The sequence below is a fragment of the Peromyscus leucopus genome, chromosome 9 (assembly GCF_004664715.2).
Source record: "Peromyscus leucopus breed LL Stock chromosome 9, UCI_PerLeu_2.1, whole genome shotgun sequence".
Lineage (NCBI taxonomy): Eukaryota > Metazoa > Chordata > Mammalia > Rodentia > Cricetidae > Peromyscus > Peromyscus leucopus.
The window spans coordinates 63,933,652-63,953,882 of NC_051070.1; the positions used below are offsets into that span (position 1 = coordinate 63,933,652).

Consider the following 20,231-nt stretch of genomic DNA (forward strand, 5'->3'; position numbering starts at 1 on the left):
CATAAGGGTCCTTTTATTCAGGTTCAACCCAAGTGTAGAGAGTTTTTAGAGGGAAAAACCACAAGCCGGGAATTGGGGAATTGACAACTTGGGATTGGGTAGAAGACGTATGGGGCAAGGTGATTTTTTTTTTTTTTTTTTTTTTTTTTTTTTTTTTTTTTTGAAACTATTGGTCTAGACTTTGGGCGCGAAACCACATTTGAAACCATTGGGTTAGACTTTTGGCGGGGAACCACAACCCGCTGAACAGGATTGTCTGGACTGCTCAGCAGGATTATCTACATATCTTTAAGGGTCATAAACCACAGACAGGATGTCTACAGGAAGATACTGCTCTGTATCCATTTGAGTTGTCATGGCACATTCCTGAGCCTGTAAAGTTAAGTCTAGGCCTTCACACTCCTGATCACTTCATCTGACTGTGAGGGTCTCTTAGTGCCTGAGGAGTATGTGGCACTGGGAAGATTCATCATCACTTGCTGGACATTTTGACTCACACTGCATGGCCCGAGTCCAGTCATTAAAAAATGTTAGAGAATATTATTTTAAAGTGTGTTGCATTTTTTCCTACTGCTTTTATTAACAATTCAAAAAATGTGTTTGATTAAATAAAATTAACCTGTGAACAGGAGACTGACTCAGCAAGGAGTGACAGGAAGTGGTAAAGGGTTTTTTAAGTGGGCACTGAGGGAAGGACGCTGGGTTTTTTGGAAGATGCCAGCAAAGGGAGAAGGTTAGATACTTGCTATTCAGCCTCTCTGGGAGAGCAGAATTCCACCTCAAACTATGAATTGTGAGTTCTTTAGGTTTAGATAAAGTTTCCCTTAGTAGCTTTGAAAGAGTCTGTGCCTGAGGGGATTCTGTTCTCATCAAAGATGGCACAGATGAAACTTTTGTTATGGGACTGGAAAGATGACTCAGTGGTTAAGAGCACGTGTTGCTCTTGCAGAAGAACAGAGTTCAGTTGCCAGCACCCACAGCAGGCAGTTTGCAACCACCTAAAATTCCAGATCCAGAGGATCTGAAGCCCTCCTCTGGTCTCTATGAGCACCTGCATACATGTACACATATTGTCCACCCACATAATTAAACCAAAAAATGAGAAGGAGAGAGGACAAATGTCAACATTTAAGAATTAGCATTGTAGCAAGAATTTTTATGAGACTCTATGAATGGAGCTTATGATATTTCTAGGTGATACATCTCACAGCAAAATGCCTGTTCCCCTGGCTCTTACAATCTTCCCATCTCTTCCACAACAATCTGAGTCTAGGGCTTTAATTCAAAATAAAATACAGTCAAAGAATAAATTAATAGGCATTTCAAAGAGAGGAAACATGTATGGCCAATCAACATAAGAGAGTTAACCTAAGAAGAAATTAGAGGAAATCAAGCCATAAGATACATTTGTATCAATTAGATTGTCAAACATGAAGTCATACAATACCAGGAAAGGATGGGAATTCAGATCTACATAAACTAGTTCAAACTCATTAGAACACACATCAGTTTGTCTAGTAAACTAGACAGTGGCCTAAGAATTCTATATGTGGTTTCTAAAGAAACTTTTTATCTTTTTAATATCTTTTAAAATATTTATTATGTAGTGTTCTCTTTGCATTTATGCCTGCAAGCCAGAAGAGGGTGCCAGATCTCACTACAGATGGTTATGAGCCACCATGTGGTTGCTGGAAATTGAACTCAGGACCTCTGGAAAAGCAGCCAGATGCTCTTAGCCGCTGAGCCATCTCTCCAGCCCCTAAAGAAACTGCACATTCACATGAGACATATGTAAATATGTATAGAAGCATTATTTAAAAATATTTTTGGTTTGCTGCAGCAAGTAATTAGATATATCCCAGATGTTTCTGTGCTCAAATGTGTTGTGGCATATATATAATCAAATACTATATAGCAGTAAAAATCACTTAACTATGGCTACACCATCAATACTGAAAATTCCCACTTGAGTTCTTTCTAAATGATATACCTCCTTAATGCTCAGCTTTTGCCTTCATAACCAGAAAGAAAATTCTGTTTTGCTACTTATATTTCATGTTGAGGTACCAAATACGCTGGTGATAGAAACAGGGCTCTGAATCACTGGGGAAGGAACACTTAATTTCTTTTCTTAATATGTATGTGTGTGTTGTGTGTGAATGTATGCTACAAGTGTGCAGTGCCCCCAGAGGCCAGAAGAGGCATCAGATCCTTTGAAGCTGGAGTTAGTTACAGGTTGTAGTGAACCACTGGAAGGGAAATGAACTCGGGTCCTCTGGAAGAGTAGGAAGTGCTCTTAACCACTGGGGTATCTCTCTAGCCCTCCAGGGCTTCATTTTTAAATCATGCCTGGGACATTTTAAAAAGTTCAATGGGGTCTAAAAAGTTCAATGGGGTCTGGGAAGATGGTTTATTGTGTAAGTGCTTTAGGTATAAACTTGAGGACCCAAGCTCCTTTTGGATTCCTCAAGCCCACATAAGAAAGCAGGCCTGGGTGAAGCCACACTAGCTGTAATCAGAACAGTGGGAAATCTGAGATCGGAGGATGGATCTCCATGGCTTGCCCGCCAGTCGAGCTCCAGGTTCAGTGAGAGAACAAACTGATGGAGGGCTGGCCATAAAGGAAGGCACCGGCTTGTCTCTCTTCTTCTCTCCTCTTCTCTCTCCCTCTCTCCCTCTCTCCCTCTCCCCCTCTCCCCCTCTCTCCCCTCTCTCTCCCCTCTCTCTCCCCTCTCTCTCCTCTCTCTCTCCCCTCTCTCCTCTCTCTCTCTCTCTCTCTCTCTCTCTCTCTCTCTCTCTCTCTCTCTCTTTACAAACTCACAAAAGTTGACAACTCTGATTTTCCAGGGTCCGCTGGCTACTCCGTCCGCCCCTCCCTCCTCAATGTCTGTACGTGCTTGGTAAGAAGCAGAACGAAAGGCCCTGGGATCCGTCCATCTCTGATGGCCGGGTTCTGACAGCCCCGCTTGCTCCCTCGCCCACTCCGGTTTCACGTTCGCACCTCTCTGCTAAGGTCCTCTACCCAGGTCCCCGCGGCGGGCCGTAGCACCTAAGGTCTCGGACCAAGCAGTCTTCAAGCGCCTTCTTTCTGCAAACACCACTGAACAGAGCCAGATACACAGAACTGCAGGAGACCGATTTCCCAGGTAACCACCTCCACCTGGGCCACCGGGCTCTGACGTCACGTCGGGCGCCAGAAGCGACGGGCATGCTGCGACGTCATCTTGCTGCGCGAAGCGAGCGGTTGTTGACAGGCCGTGGAGGCGGCCGGAGGGGAGTTGTTGCGGTGTGTTCTATCATGCCTGACTGGGCGAGCTGTCCTGGGCCGAGGCCTCTGGGCTGGGGATGAAAGAAGCTGATCAGATGCAGAGTCTGGAGGGCTCGGGGGCCGGGCGGTCAGTCGGCACGCAGACTGGCAGCATGACGGGTGAGTGCGTGGCCCTGCTCCCGTCTGCCGCCTCGCCCGCCATGCCTGGCGCCCCGCCTGCCGCCGGTCTCCCTCCGGCTCTGTGTCCTGCCTACACTGTCCCCGGCCCGCCTGCCGCCGGTCTCCCTCCGGCTCTGTGTCCTGCCTACACTGTCCCCGGCCCTGTGTCCTGCCTACACTGTCCCCGGCCCGCCTGCCGCCGGTCTCCCTCCGGCTCTGTGTCCTGCCTACACTGTCCCCGGCTCTGTGTCCTGCCTACACTGTCCCCCCGGCCCGCCTGCCCTGTGTCTCCCTCCGGCTCTGTGTCCTGCCTACACTGTCCCCCCGGCCCGCCTGCCCTGTGTCTCCCTCCGGCTCTGTGTCCTGCCTACACTGTCCCCGGCCCTGTGTCCTGCCTACACTGTCCCCGGCCCGCCTGCCGCCGGTCTCCCGCCGGCTCTGTGTCCTGCCTACACTGTCCCCGGCCCGCCTGCCGCCGGTCTCCCTCCGGCTCTGTGTCCTGCCTACACTGTCCCCCCGGCCCGCCTGCCCTGTGTCTCCCTCCGGCTCTGTGTCCTGCCTACACTGTCCCCCGGCCCGCCTGCCCTGTGTCTCCCTCCGGCTCTGTGTCCTGCCTACACTGTCCCCCGGCCCGCCTGCCCTGTGTCTCCCTCCGGGTCTGTGTCCTGCCTACACTGTCCCCGGCCCGCCTGCCCTGTATCGCCCTCTGTCTCGGCGCCCTGCCTGCACTGTCTCCTTCCCGCAACCTTCCTGCCTCGTGTCTCCCGCCAAGCGCTCTGTCTGTCTCCGCCACTCGCGCCAGGCCGGCTGCTTCCTGGTCTCCTTGCCAGAGGCGTGTCCTGGGGCTGTGCTGCCCTGGCTTCACTGGTAGCGCGCCCTGCCCTGCTCTCCTGGTTGCAGGACCTAGACTCCTGGGGCTGAAGAGCCTGAAATTGCGCTTTTGCTTTGGTTTCCTAATTCACCGCATGCGATGAAGTTCCCTCAAGTTTCTCCTATGGTTGAAAATCAGGCGTGTTCTAACCATTTCCCTTTTAGCAATGCCTTGTTCCAGCGCAAACAAAACAAACAACAACAAAAACCTTGCTCTAGGCTGTCAGAGGCGAGGACTTGCCCCAGTTTATTTCTTAGATATTTCCAGAGCTTCTGTGCTGATTGTATTGTTTTGCCCATGGGGTGACCTGGAGAAAAAAAAAAAAGGACCCAACTTTGGAAAGAGCCACTGGAGGTCACTGAAAGTTAGGTTGTGGCCGCTCTTGCTAATGTAGCTATGATTCTCTTACCTGCTAATCTGTTTGCATTTCACAAGTAGGTTTGAGCTCAGCTCCTTTGCCATCACTAGTGAAATTCTGAAGTGCTTCCCCTCTCTTTTGTAGGTCAAGTACCAAGGCTTTCTAAAGTCAACCTTTTCACTCTGCTCAGTCTCTGGATGGAGCTCTTCCCAGGAGTAGAAGCCCAAGGGCAGAAGTCTCAGGTATAACTTGTTTCTGTAGATAGTTTTTACCCTTGGAAAAGCAGTACCCTGAGTTTGATTTCATTGCCCTCTTGTAGTTCTCATGGTCAAATCCAGCAGGCCTTCAAACTTGAGAAATAGCTTCAAGACATTATGCTTGGGACTCACAGCATAATAGCTCATCTTTCCAGTCTGAAAAGTTAGTCCTAGTGTATGCCTTGATTAATGGTTTTCTTTGGGAGACACTTCACACCTTAAAAATGTACATTGTGAAAGTCAGGTTTGTTAGTAACTAAATGCCAAAATTGAAAATCTTTTTAATTATTAGCCACATTTGATCTCATCATAATTCTGTTTATACACATATAAATTGTATTGTCCTTCATTGATGCATAAGTTTTTTTTTTTTTAATTAGTGAAGTGTAATGTGTAACTTTCTATTAGGAAACTTCCTCATTCTGATAGAGAAAACTGAGATAAGGCTATTAGCATTCTGATTAAAATGCCTCTAGGTAAGTTTCAGGGTTGTAAAACTTCATTAGAAACAAGGGTTGATCAAACTTCCTGCCTTTTTAAACAAAGGACGGTGCTGTTTACTTAGTGCCTCCTCCTCATCCTGAGGTGGTCTGCTTTTCTGACATCCTTTCCTACATCTGACAGATGCCATGAAAGTTTTGTTTGTTTAAGAGAAATAAATTGGCTTTATTTTAAATATTTTATTTGAAATCTTGTTTAAGAATCTGTTCATACCTGTATCAGTTTAAGGCTTTTAAATTAAAATCTTAACTAGACATAGAAATAATTACAGGGGTCATCAAAATAAATCCTTCTTTTCTAAAAGCCAGCCAACTTGGAAAGAGGTTTGACCTAGGGAAGTTTACTTCCTCCAGACCCTGACGTCTCCCTGCTACTGTTGACTGGTTAATGTCTCCCCAGCTGGGCTTCATGCCCAGATTTCCCACAGCCTCCAAGCCACAGTGTCAGGCAGGCTTCCCTTTTATTCCTTAGCCATAAGCCTTGGGACCCACAGGCACTGGACTGAGGCACCTGTTAGTTTTATGCATTAAGTGGCTCCGTTTACCGGGTGAGAAAAGCCACAAGGCACAACAAAACCCACTGTAAGAGCTTATTAGGAGAAGGAACAGAGGGGAATGTGCTTAGGCCTATGGAAGGTTGTGCATGGAGAGGAAGAAGGAGAAGGGGGAGGAGTCTGTGACTCGCTTTTTATGGATCCCCCCCCCCCCCCCCCCCGCCCACACGCACATATAGGCTTTTGGAGCTATGCCACATTGCGCATAGATTGCATGATCACACTGCACAGTGCAAATTACGTGATCATGCAGTGTAGGGATTACATGGGCCGGAAGGCCCCTTGCTTTGCTACTGAACAGTGCATGTGCGGTCATGTAGCAACGGCACCCCCAAGATTACTCCAGTAATGTATGCTAGCTTGAGAACTTGGTTATCGTTTTTAACATTGTCTAAATGCAAAATGTGTTTTAAATACCAGAAAAGCAAATTTACAAAATGCATAGGTTGTTGTTATCACTTCTTTGTGCATCTACTGTCAGGAAAGCAGGTATGTATATGAGTTTCATCAGTTTGAGTGTCTTGGCTGCTGCAGAAAAGCAAAACCAGTGATAGGGCTGGGGAGGAACAAATGAAAGGGAGCACGTGAGCCTCCGTTTTTATCCTTCCTGTATCAACATTATTATTGAAACTGAGGAGGGTACCAGTAAACCACAGCATTAAAAAAGTCATATGCTTTCTGGAGGGTTCTCTTTGTACTAGTTAATATACTTAAGTAACTTTTCAGTTCTCCTAGCCCCCTTTCTTATGTAATCCAAGACCACATGCCTAGTGTTGGCACTGCCCACAGTGGGCTGAGCCCTCACATATCAATGTAGTTATTAAGGAATAAACTACCCTGAAGGCATGCCCATGGGCCTATCTGATAGAGGCAACTCCTTAACTGAAGTTCTCTTCTCCTAGATGTCTCTAGTTATGTCAGGTTGACAAAAACTGATCACACAGAGTAAGTCACGGAAGCTCCAAGATGCAATTTGACATATAGCTGTATGAAATATTTTATGAGTTACCAAATTAGTATGTGTTCATTATTTATAAAATAATGAACAGAAAAAAAATCCTCACTACCTTACCACCTAGAGACTGTTGACATTTTCCTATTGTTTTAACTGTTTTTCTTTCACTTGCTTAAGATATTTTATTCTAGATCTTTTTATTTCACCAGATGTAAAAATACATATGCTATGGCATTATGTGCCTGGGAGCAGCAGCTTGATCTAGTATTTTAAGAGTAGCCAGAGGTTCATAGCCAGCCTGCCTGAGCTCACATTCCAGTTCACACTATTGCTGGTTTGTGTAGCTTTGAGTAAGGTATTTTCTGTTTTTCTGTTTGCGCGTCAGCTTCCTTTTTAGTACAGTGGAAAAAATCACTAGTACACGCAACATGCTTTGCTTTGAGGTCCTGGCAATTGAACTTATAGCCTTGTACATGCAAAGCAAGAGCTCCAACCCTGAGCACACACTTCCAGCCCTGGTGGAGTTCTTGTGAGCAATGAATGAGTTGAACTTAAAACTCTCTTCATGCCTGCACTGTGATAGACTGTGTTCTGATTAAGACTTTAATAAATTGTATAAGTCAATTATATTGATGGACATTTACATTGTCACTTTTGCCAAATTTAATATTTAATAGGTTTGATATATTTGTAAATATGACTGGTGTCTGAATTCTTCTATGCTATCAAATACTTACATTGTTCAGTAACAAAAACAGAATTTTAAAGTGTCCAATCAATGATTGAAAAAGAAATTGTGTATTGAGACTTATAAGAAGGCTGAGAGGCAGTTTATAAAAAGTCTTGAAGTAGAAGTTAGGTACTATTAAGATGGCTGACATTTCAGAAGAATTTTCTTTCTTACTGGTTCATGCTTTCCTTGTAGTTTAAATTATGTGGCCTTACATACTAGCTTGGGTAGAGTCTGAGTCTGTACCCGAGCAAAGTGAGACATCAGTGCAGAGCTTCATAATGGGGGAAATGATTCAGAGAAAACCAGCCCTTAAATACTGAGATGTATTTATCATATTGATTATACATTATCAATATCAAATAATTCATCATATTAATCATTTTCCCTCTTAATCTGATTTTAATTAGAAAAATGAAGAGGAAAACCGTGGCCCCTTAGGAGATAATGAAGAGTTGGCCAGAGTGTCTTCTGACAAAAAACAGGTGATTTAAAAAGGATGTACAAGCTCATAATAACAAAGCAAGAGGAATGAATAAAGTCCTGTACAAGACCCCCCCATGCTCAGGGGAGTTTCTAGATTCCCCTTAAAGGCCTCTTGTGTACATACAAACCTATACGTCTTTCCTGTTTGAAAACTCAAGTGGGAGGATTCTGTCATGTTCTCCTACTTGTCTAATTCTCAAGTGTAACTTCTAATCCTGAGTCACACAGATGTGTTGGGCAATACCCCTGCAGGTTCCTCCACACGTGTGTGTCTTGGTTATTACAGCGAGAATGCAAAGCCTAATGGGTCTTTATCTTGGTCATTTCTAAAGCATTGAGGGTTGAAGTGTCTCCCTCTGGAACAAACAGCAGATTGGTTTACTGTTTGCCTTCAAACTCCAGGATCCCAGCCTTAATGTTCTTCTCCTAAAAAGCATAGCCACTGTGGTTCCAAGCTGCATCACTCCCCGGGGGACTGGAGTGTGTGGACCACTACAAATGTGCTTCTCACTCTTCAGGGTCATTTGTCCCTGACCCAGGATTTCCATGTTTTCTGCTAGTATCTATGAAACATGGGCAGTCAGACCAAAAGACAAATTTGTCCCCCACCATTCTGCCTGGTATTCCTCGTCACTCTACTTTTAACTTCCAGAGAGGTTTATTCATCATGTGCAGAAAATAAGTACATGCATTTTGAAAAGACTTATTCTGATGTCTGTCTGTATAAGTTGCCTGACTAATTCTGGGAGTGAGTCTCTTCACTGCCTAGTGTGATTTAGAAATAATTTGCCTCAGAATACTTAGATGTTTTCAGTATAAGAGAAGAAGGGGGAGAAACAGTGTATCACCCAAGTAAATATACTGACTGAGTCATGCGCAAAAGGTGGTCCTGTTCTATCATGTTTTAATGTAAACCTCTAAAGTTATATAGAAACTTGCCAAGATGTGCATGAAGTGAGGCAAGCCAGGGCCCAGAAGAGCGGTTCCCCGGTCAGCGTGCTGGGGCTGTGGTAACCAGAAGTCCCAGGCTGGAACACAACTTGGGCTTCCCGTTGGGGGTGAAAACTTCCATCTCAAACTAGATACTTTGGCCTTAGCTAGAAGCAAAATTAACAGGCTTTTGTTGTTGTTATTTGTTTGTTTTTTGATGGGGGAGCAGTGTTTTATTTTTTGTTTCTCAAGATGGGTTTTCTCTGAGTAGCGTTGGCTGTCCTGGAACTCACTCTGTAGACCAGGCTGGCCTCAAACTCAAAGATCTACCTGCCTCTGCCTCCACGTGCTGGGGTTAAAGGCATGCACCACCACACCCAGCTATTTTTATTTTGTTTTAAAAGTACTCAAAAAGTGATAAACGTGGCCTGAAAGACTGTTCTAGCAAGAGGTTGGTAATGTGCTTCCTGTGTCTGGTCACATACAGTCATTATTTCTGGTTGATTTCTGTCTGCTGACAATGTAAGCTGATGTCCTTCAACTGAGTTGCAGCCACTCCGCTGGCCAAGCTGGCTCAGTTGAACAGCCAGACACTTTGCTGAGGCCATTTTCATTGGTTGCTTTCTAAAGTGAACAGTGTTGCAAACAAGCTTGCTGGAAGGAGAAAATAACATCTCCTATTGTAGACAAAATTCTAAACAGTCTTAGTAAATAAGAAACACAGAGCCAAATACAGAGGAATAGCCAAAGAGATCAGAGCAATAGCCACGACTAGCTTTAGCCTACCACACTGACTTGTGTTTTTATTGCCTTTCTGTTCTGCCTTCTCATTGGCTCTAAGCCTAGCCACATGACTTCCTCATCACTGCCTGTCTATACAGACCTCCACGTCTCTATGGTTGGTACTGGGATTAAAGGCTGGTGTCACCACGCTTGGCTGTGTCCTTGACCACACAGAGACTCTGCCTGCCATGTGATCAGATTAAAGGCATGTGCTACCACTGCCAGACTTGTGCTTAATGGCTATTTGACCTCTGATCTCCAGCAACTTTATTTATTAACATACAAATAAATAATATCACATTTTATCACAAATAAAATATCACCACACACAGTATATTCAAGGAATGTACAGTTAGAAGATACTTGGAGATAAAGAGGGAAGGTTTACATGTTGCAAGTTTGGAGTCAAATGCATGACATTTTAGTTGTCCCCTTACCTTTAGTAGCTGAGCTATCTCTTTAGCACAAGTTAAGACCAGCTTGGGCTGTATAATGCAATCCTGACTCAAAAAAAAAAAAATCTTATAATTTGAGAGTTGTGATGATGTCTGCTTTAGTTCTGCCTTTACCATCTGTGGATCCTTTGGAGGCCTGTGTGAAACCCAGAAGATTTCCGTACACCATCGTGAAGCTTGCAGTTAAATAGTCCTAGCCTGGATGGTGGGAGAAAGCAGTCAGCTGACTCGGCTTGTGGCCTTTATTACGTTAAAATGAATTCATCTTTCATTGGAACGAAGTAATACTAGTCACACCTGTAACTGATTAATTAATAGAGCTCTAGTTTTGAAATTTTCTCATTTAAAGTCAATATGAAGTTCTCAGACATTCTTTGTGGTCCTGATTAGAAATCTATTTTTATGCAGACTGTGTTTAGGTAAGAACTAAGCATAGCTTTCATCTCATTAGAAAAACAAATATTACCCATGGAAGGATAGGAAGAGTTTATTAATACTTTATTATTCCGTGTCTTAACCAGGTGAAGAAAACTGGTCTTGTGGTGGTGAAAAACATGAAAATCATTGGTCTTCACTGCTCCAGTGAAGACCTGCACACTGGGCAGATTGCTCTCATTAAACACGGGTCCAGGCTGAAAAACTGTGATCTTTATTTTTCAAGAAAACCGTGTTCTGCTTGTTTGAAAATGATTGTGAATGGTGAGTACAGATAAGGCGGTGCTGGGAATTCAGCTCATTTATCTGAGCAGACATGAGGGAACACACTGCCTCAATAACAGATAATGGGGAGTGGAGATGCGTGTTTGAAGACCGTTTATACATGTAAGAGTTCAAGACTGAAAACGTGGATTCTGAGCTCAGCTCTGCCTCCTGATCTGCCAAATGACCCTGGGTAAATTACAGGCTAATTAGTTTACAAAGGAACTCCCCAGTTTCAGTGGCGTAAGACTGTCTCTCACCCTACAGTTGACAGACACAGGCACTGCTGAGCAGCAGATGGTTTTGATCACATGGTTGGTTTGTGGGGTTAGGCATCATTCTCCTCCCTCCTTTTGTCATCCCGGGGCCTCCCTCCCTTGAGTCCTCTGCATCCACAGAAGGCATATCTGCTTCTTTAAAATGCTGCTTGCGGGAGAGCAGCTGGGATTGTAGCTCAGTGGTGGAGGGCTTGCGTGGTGTGGGTGAGGCCCTGGTTTTTCCCATCACCACAGAACAAAACAAAAGCTATGACCTGGAGGCCACATACGGTCTTTGTGTTCATATCATTGTGGGATGGTAGGCTCTGGCTGGGCAGCTGTCTCTCTCCTAGTTTCCTTTTTGTTGCTGTGGTAACACCATGACCAAAACAAACGTGGGAAGGAAAGGGCTTACTTGGCTTTCAAGTCCACATAAAGTTGATCATTAAAGAAGTCAGGCAGGAACTCAGTTCAGGAACTGCTTACTGACTTTCTTTCCATGGCTTTCCTGTATAACCCAAGCCCAGAAATGGTACCACCCACAGTAGACTGGGCCCTTGCACATCAATCATTAATAAAGAAGATGCCCCACAGACATGCTCACAGGACAGTCAGATAGAGACAGTTCCCTAATTTCTCCAGACTCCCTTTTCTAAAATATGGCTAAGTTTGTGTAGAGTTCACAACAATTAGCCAGCACACTCCCAAAGGTTACTATAAACCTTGGAAGGGTCACACAAAATTGTAATGTGTAGACACCTAACTGCTTCTGATTCTATTTTATAGGTAGGCAAATATGCAGATGATTGTATCCTTTTAAAGAATGTATCTTATATATGGGTACCAAGTAGCTCTAGAAGGAAGAAGACAACAAATATGACTCCCAACCCTTTCCCTCAGGGGTTACTTGGTATCAAATAAATGACACAGGCTATAAGTGATGCATGATCTCAGACTCCTGGATGCTGTGTTGTGAAGGCTGGCACTAGCTGGATCTTCATGGCTGTGTTAGTTACTGTTCTGTTTCTGTGATAAAGTACCATGACCAAAAGCAACTTATGGACAAGTTTACTTGGGCTTGTGAATGGATTAGAGTCCATTCATGATAGGGAGGCATAGCAGCAGGCAGGCATGGCAGCAGGAAGCAGAGAACAGGAAGTGCAGTGAGTCTCCAGACTGCCCAAGCCCACCCCAGTGAGTTAGTTTCTCCAGCAAGACTATACCTCCTAAAGGTTCTATAGCCTCCCCAAACAGTGCCACCAACCAGGCCAGGGGCTCACATGCAGGCCCAAAGCAGACATTTCTCATTAAAACCATCACAGTGGGTTGGATGTAGAACAGGGGTCTTCATGTTGCTAGCCAAGGCAGCGGCACGTATAGTAATGGAGGCATGAAGTAAGGTTCAGCATTTGAATTGGAAAGGTCCCCTTGTGGAGTAGTGGTGGATGGATTGTCAGGGCTTCTGTGGAGAGCTTTGGAACTGATAACCTCTTGGTTTTGTGTTATGGAACAGAACACATAAGAAATAAGAAAAGTCATCTGTTTCATTGGCCCTCAGCCAAGTACACCTCATCTTAGTGTTCTGAGTGAATCAGAGCTGAAGTAATTGCTACAAATAACAGAAGTATATAAAGTAATTACTACAAATCACAGTATGAGGGTTACCTTAAGGACCATGTAAGTGGCTGAGTTCAGAGTGAACTGAACTGCCTTCTGCATGTGTCTTAGGTTTTCTATTGCTGTTCAGTGGTTATGAGTACTTCCTGTTCTTGTGGGGAACCTAAGTTCAGGTCCCAGCACCCAAGTCAGGCAGCACACAAAAACTGCCTGTAACTCTAGCTCCAGGAAATCCAGCACCCTCTTCTGTGGACACTAGAACTCACATGTACAAACACAAAATAAAATCTTCTATTGCACAAGCACATCAATAAATAATACAAAAACTTTCAATCTTGTTGAGCTGAAATCATACAAGATACTAGCAAAAAATTTTCTGTTGTAAACTATTCATAATTAACAAACATTTGGTACTTGCAAAACAATTTCATTCAACTTTATTTTTTCGTGTTTGTTATCTAGTTATGTTTCTTTTATAAGTTGCTTGTTTATAGCTTTTGTTTCTCTTAAGGTCTTCTTTTTCTTATCAGTATGTACTTTTATTTAATGAGCTAATTGTGTTTTTGTGTAATAAAAACTGCTTACCTTCTGTCATTGAATGAAAAATGTTCCTCGGGTGTGTTGTTTTCTCTTTGATTTATAGGCTTTTTCAAGATTGGTGATGCCCTTCTCATCACTTTATCCTCACCTGCGAATATTTTTCTGTTAAAAATTCTTTGTGGTCAACAAGAATAGAATATGTAAAAAAAGGCATCATGAAACTCTGTGTATGCTAATTTAAAACTAGTTAACAAAACCAAGGTTAAAGAAAATGAAAGCAACGCTTTTTGAAACTGAAAATTTTTGGTGGGCATCTTGATAACTATGAGGGGTCCCATTATGTGTTCCCCTGTCTTGGTTAACTGGATGAGGAGTCACATTATTTAGTCCCCTGTTTTGATTGTCTGGAGTTGTTTTTAGTTCAAAGAACGTTGCATTAAAGGATGACATTTTCCTCTCTCTTTAGAATGTGGCTCTTCAGAAGAATTCTGAATCTGAGACAAGAACATTTGTAGTGCATAAATGTATCATTTATAATGATTTATTAACAAAACTCTAGGCCTTACCAAGTATTGGCTGTAACATTTCCAGAAGCAGCCATGGCAACATGGAAGAGCTTGTGTATAACGCTCATGCTGAGTTTTCAGTCACACTTAGCAAAGCTGGGAGATCTACAGATGCCGCCCGAGCTTTGTTAGGGGTTGGCAAACACTCTCCTGAAAAAGCCGGAGAGTAAATAGTTCAGGTTTTATAGGCAGCATAGCTTCTGCTGTGGCAGTCAAGTCTGCCACTTGAGGGTACTTAGTGCATCTGTAAATGAAGGGGTTTGTCTTTGAATAAACATGAACACTGAAATTTTAATTTCTCATCATCTCATACGATATAGAATATTCTCTTGTAGAGCCCATATTTAACCTATCAGCTGAAAAAAGACTAGCCATAGACCCATTTTGGGCTGTGGGCATTTCTTTGCCAACCCTCACATTTTGAAAGTGACAGTTAAGATGTTTGTTTTGGTAATGGTGGGCTGGATTTAGATAGAAAGCCTCTATTCAGCTTATATCAAAACAATGACTTTTTTTTTTTTTTTAGCTGGAGTTAACCGAATTTCTTACTGGCCTTCTGACCCAGAAATAAGTTTGCTCACCGAAGCTTCTAGTTCTGAAGATGCAAAGCTAGATGCCAAAGCAGCAGAAAGATTGAAGTCAAACAGCCGGGCCCATGTGTGTGTCCTGCTCCAGCCATTGGTGTGCTACATGGTGCAGTTTGTAGAGGAAACCTCTTACAAATGTGACTTTATTCAAAAAACTGCCAGAGCACTGCCGGGTGCTGACACTGATTTTTATTCTGAATGTAAACAAGAAAGAATAAAAGAATATGAAATGTTATTTTTGGTTTCAAATGAAGAAATGCATAAGCAGATACTAATGACTATAGGTCTGGAGAACTTGTGTGAAAACCCCTATTTTAGCAATCTAAGGCAAAACATGAAAGACCTGATCCTGCTTCTGGCCACAGTAGCTTCCAGTGTGCCCAACTTGAAACACTTCGGATTCTACTGTAGCAACCCAGAACAGATCAATGAAATTCACAATCAAAGTTTGCCACAGGAAGTTGCACGGCACTGCATGGTGCAGGCCAGGTTATTGGCATATCGAACTGGTGAGTTCAATGGTTAGTTCATAAATGGGGGCTGAATGGTTGGGTTACAAGTGGCACTAAGTGAAGTGGCTTCATACTGTTTATGGTAGATTCCTTGACTCTTAGATTCTAAAGTATTGCTGTTCTAACAGTGTAAGCAGGTTACCCAGACCTTGTGTGTTCTGTGTTCTTAATTCAGCACTGCATTTCCAAACCAGGACCAGGAGACCTACATCCTGCTTGCTTCTTGCATGCGTGATTCCACTAGTCACTAAAGTCACTAAGTCCCTTAGTAAGGATGGCACAAAAAGAAAACGAAAATCTCTCTTTTTTATTTGCTCCACGGTTTTTTGTTCATACTCGGTTTTTTAAAGGATTTTTTTAATGTGCATTAGTGTTTTGTCTGCATGTTTGTTTGTGCAGCACGTTGTGCCTGGTGCCCTCAGAGCCCAGAAGAGGCTGTTGGACTCTGTGGAACTGGAGGCATGGACGGTTGGTTGTGAGCCACCATGTGGGTGCTGGAGAGTTAGAATTCTGGGAATTTTAAAGCACAAATTTAGAAGGAAAAAAAATCAAGATAAAAGAATGCTATTATTGGGTTTTCTGGTTGTATGTGTCTGTCAGCAAATTAAGCAATCTTACTCTGTTGTACATGTGTAGAAGGAAAATATTACTTAGTGATGGTCTTTATTTTGATAAATAACATTATTTTCATATCTTACCTAATGCTTTATAGTGTAGAATTACCACTTTTTAAAATTCAACTTTGGATTAATTACGGGAGTCCAGATGAGAGAAATGGTAAAGTAAGACTTATTTGGGACACATGCTATAGCAGGACTTATTTATTTATTTATTCATTTATTTATTTATTAGATAGGGTCCTATGCAGTCCAAGCTCCCTATGTAGCTGAGGATGACCTTGAACTTCTGGCCCTCCTGCCTCCACTTCTCCAGTGTTGGAATTACAAGCATGCACTTCCTGGACCTGATGGGTGCTGTGCTGAAGATGAAAGAAACCTAGGGCCTCATGCACGCTAGGCAAGCATTCCACCACCTGAGGCACATCCCCAGCCCAGAAACTTAACTGTCCCAGGAAAGGAGGAGAAGAGAAGGAAAATCAGAAAGGCCTGTACAGATGGCACTGGTCTTTAAAAGACCTCAGGTCGAGTAAACGGAATGGAGGATCTCAACCAACCATGTACAGACTCTCCATGGAAACCTTAAAAGGTACAGATGTTCAAACCACCCAGACCCACTCAACTGGGTACAGCCTAGGTCTTGAAAAGTTCGGCAAGGTGTTCTGATGTTCCTCAGGGTTGACAAAGTTGATTTGTAGCGTAGAGTTTATATACTCTACTATAAATTACATTTTGTATTGTACATGTGTCCACTTACTATTCAGTTTTATATATAAATCCATGCTGGTACATTTGATTTAAAAGGTTTTTCAAGGAATAGTTTTTGACAGAATTTTTTGCAGGGGAAGGTTCTGGACCTCAGCTCCTAGTTAAGATACAGCTTGCCTATCACTTGCCCATGTGAGCTCTTCCAGGGGAGAACCTCCGGCATAATCACCATTTTCCCTGAGATCTAAAGAGTGTTTCTTAAATGGGGGATCCTTTCGTATTCACAATGAGTGGTTCACGGGCTGGGCAAGTAGCTCAGCAGGTAAAGTGCTGGCTGTGCAAGCATGAAGACCTGAGCTTGGGTCCCCAGCACCCACCCAAAGAGCAGGCTATGGCTACAGGTGTTTAGAACCCCAGGGCTGCAGCTGAATCAAGATTGGACAGAGAGTCCAGCTGATAAGTTCCGGTGAGAGACCATCTCTCCTAAGTAAGGTGAAAAGTGTTGTGCAACACCCAACATCAGCATCTGACCTCCACAGGCACACACCACATGTACACACAGAGTTCATAATCATTAAAGCCCGTGGGGAAAGTGTAAAGGAATCTAGAGTTTGGGGATGTTAAGAAAATAAGATGGTGCTATGCTGTTCCGACAGCCACTCCCCATTCTGGCTGGGACAGTGCTCTGTAGACATGGTGTTGAAGATAAAGTAGGCAGGAGGAACCCAAAAAAAGCTGTTCTAATTTGCTCCGTGAGCCAGATGTTAGTGTAACAAAGCAGCTGTGGACAGTGCAGGGCCCTGGCCCTGGCCACTTTCCTCCTGATCAGGGTCTTCACCAGAGCCAGGAGTCAGCCTTTTTATCAGGCACCCAGCACTTTTGATCAAGTGTTCTGTGAAGCACACTTAGATCAAGGCCAGTGTTCGCATAGAACTGTAACAAAAACTGACATGCGCAGGGGCCAGCAGCTGCTTGGAGAGTCAAGGGCCTTTGCCAAGCCTGTCAGCCTGAGTTGCAGCCCAAGCCCCCCATGCTGTGGAAGAAGAGAATGCCTACAAGTTGTCCTCCGACTCCTACAAGTGCACTGTGACACGCACATGCATGTGCGCGCACACACAAGTAGGATTTTAACAAGGAAAGGAAGAAATAGATGTGCCTGTAGGCATGACTAAAGAAGTCTCTGACTTCAGGCATCGACGAGCCTCAGGAATCTGTTCGGTGGTCATAAATTAGCCTTTCCTTCAAGCTGTGCAGAAAAAAAAAATCCTAAAGAATAATCAGATTATAAGGGACAATTTTGTAAGAACTACAGATATGGTACATGCCTTTAATCCCAGCACTCAGGGAAGCCGAAGCAGGAAGACTGCAAGTTCAAGGCCAGCCTGGGTTATCCAGCAAGATCTCCTCTCAAAACAAAGTCAAGGATCATTCTTGCTCGGAAAAGTGGTAGTGAACACTCTCGTACAATCAGCCCTTGTCAAACAAAGCAGAAGTGATGCCGATGGAGAAAGGCTGTTTCCTTCAGTGACAGCCCAGTCTGTCTCCCCACCTCCACCCCCAGACAGGAACGCAGCTCCCAAGACCAGATCCTAATACAGGAAAGGGGCAGGAAGCACGGCTTTTCGTATGAAGAACTTCTGTTTTGCTTGCTTTTTATTTGTGCATGTATTAAGTACAGCTTTCCTTAGGTTTAGATGTTGAAGGTAGCTATAATATTGTGGGTATAATTTCCACCACTTCCTTAGAAGTGAGCATAAAGCATTACTTTATATTATTCCCTGCATTAAACAGTAAAGCTCTAGGAAGGAAGGGAACTTGGATACCGGATCTCTCCCCGGACACTGTGGAGCCATCGCCATATGCTCCCCAGTGTCATGTTCACCTCCTAGCGGCTTCCTCACCCCTGCCCCCATTCAGCTGTTAGCTGCCTGAGGTCGAACTGTTGTTCCCTTCACCACTCAGCAGTCAGCCTTTCATCACCCTTTGTACATGTGACACTCAGCAAATGAAAGTCATTTTTAGGGAATCCTTTTTTTTTGGGGGGGGGGCAGGAGCAGAGGTTGGTTTTTTTGGTTTTGTTTTGTTTTTGTTTTTTTCAAGACAGGGTCTCTCTGTGTAGTTTTGGTGCCTGTCCTGGATCTCGCTCTGTAGACCAGGCTGGCCTCAAACTCACAGAGATCTGCCAGGCTTTGCCTCCCGAGTACTGGGATTAAAGGCGTGCGCCACCCAGCCATTTCTAGGGAACTCTTAATGTCAGAAAGAGATGGAGAAAAGGCAGCTAGGTTGAGTTAAGAGAACTAAATTTTAGTTAATTCCATATCTAGAAATGGAAAATTTAACTATTGGTAGGTAAAAATGAGATCATGTATTAAAAATGCTTACCAGAAAAATACATATTTTGTACTATAATTTTGAAAACCTGAGTGTGTTTGAATTAGAAATAAGAAATTTTATTGTATAACCATACTGTTTTAAAGTTAACTTGCAGGCATCCTAGTCTTTAACGCAGCAGTGACAGGACTTCTCTCTGTATTGTCTGTAATGGAAAGCCAGATGTGTAAATGCACTTGCACTTTAATGGGAGAGCTGAGCTTAAAGGAAGTTGTAGGGAAGACAATTGTACTCAATCTTCAGCAGTATAAATGCCCTGGTAGAGGTACAGATAATTCTGATTTTTTTCCATAAATAATAAAACCTGCTTTGTCTCTTGCTGTGATAAATGCTATGATTTTATAATTCATGCAAATTTGTTTTAAAAATTTGAAATTCACCCTAATATAGAGGGAAAAATGAGACCTTAAATAGAATTTTTATATGACCTTTTTTTTTTTTTTTGCAAAAACATTTCCATAAAGTCAATTTTCTGTGATTAGAGTGTAAAAAAAAAGGTAGAAAAAGACAAACTTGATTCTAGAGCATGATTGTTCCACTACATCCATTCTTTCAGAAAATTCTTATTCACTCAGCTTCACCATCTGCTAGAAGTGGTCATTTAGATCCTGACCTGTCAGGGGAGAGTCTGTGAGGCTGGCTGTTCCAGTTACAGCCTGAGCTGAGGGTGCCACTGCCTCTGGGGAGGTTGTCACAGGGACACCATGGGTGAGGGTGACCGTGGCCCTCCCGTGTCTGGTTATTTGGTACCTCATTCCCATATTCCACACCTAAAAGGAGTTCTCTCGAGAATTGTGTGTATTGGGACGAGGGATTGCTGCTGCTCCATTTATGATGTAAATGTGTTTCTATGATTGGGAAGAATGGACACGTGGAACTGAAAGCATTGGTTTTTACTGAGATAAACATCTGTCTTTCAGAGGATCATAAAACAGGAGTTGGAGCTGTCATTTGGGCAGAAGGGAAATCTGTAAGTATGAGAAGAATTATTTAAATATTTAACCTGGATTGTGTTTAGTCAGTCTTTAAGGTGCTGCATTTTGATGTTTGAGACAGGGCCTCATTTTGTTGCCCAGACTGACTCAGTCTATCATTCCCTCCATCCTGTGAGTGGTAACCACTACACCTCATGCTGTTTAACCTGCTGACGTGTTGGATTGTATTGACCGGTTGATACTAATGTTTTACTATTAATGCATTTTATTAAGTTGTATAAGCATCTGCCCTTCCCTCAACAATATTCAAGGTTCATCCATTTAGCAAACATTTATTGAACACCGTCTGTGAGTTAGTTGGATACTGCCACAGTAAGCCCTAGACAATTTATTTTCATTGCTTTTTTTTTTTAAAAAAAAAAAAAAGAGAGGAAGTGGTTTATTCGGCTTCACTTTCAGGTCACAATCCATCATTGAGAGCAGTCAGGGCCAGAAC

The 20,231-nt window shown here is 43.3% G+C and overlaps 1 protein-coding gene across 3 annotated transcripts in view; it reads left to right on the top strand.

Moving 5' to 3' along the window:
* The first annotated feature begins 3,156 nt into the window (after nucleotides 1–3,156).
* Nucleotides 3,157–20,231, top strand: part of Cdadc1 (cytidine and dCMP deaminase domain containing 1) — a 32,363-nt gene continuing 15,288 nt past the window's right edge. Inside the window, exons 1-6 of one of the 3 annotated variants that reach the window (XM_037208493.1) lie at nucleotides 3,157–3,427; nucleotides 4,801–4,898; nucleotides 8,063–8,137; nucleotides 10,828–11,005; nucleotides 14,512–15,081; nucleotides 19,721–19,770. In XM_037208493.1, the coding sequence (XP_037064388.1) occupies nucleotides 3,346–3,427; nucleotides 4,801–4,898; nucleotides 8,063–8,137; nucleotides 10,828–11,005; nucleotides 14,512–15,081; nucleotides 19,721–19,770 (1,053 nt within the window). In that variant the 5' untranslated portion in view covers nucleotides 3,157–3,345. The remainder of the gene's footprint in view (nucleotides 3,428–4,800; nucleotides 4,899–8,062; nucleotides 8,138–10,827; nucleotides 11,006–14,511; nucleotides 15,082–19,720; nucleotides 19,771–20,231) is intronic. The other 2 variants (XM_028870378.2, XM_028870377.2) reach the window with 2 other exon arrangements.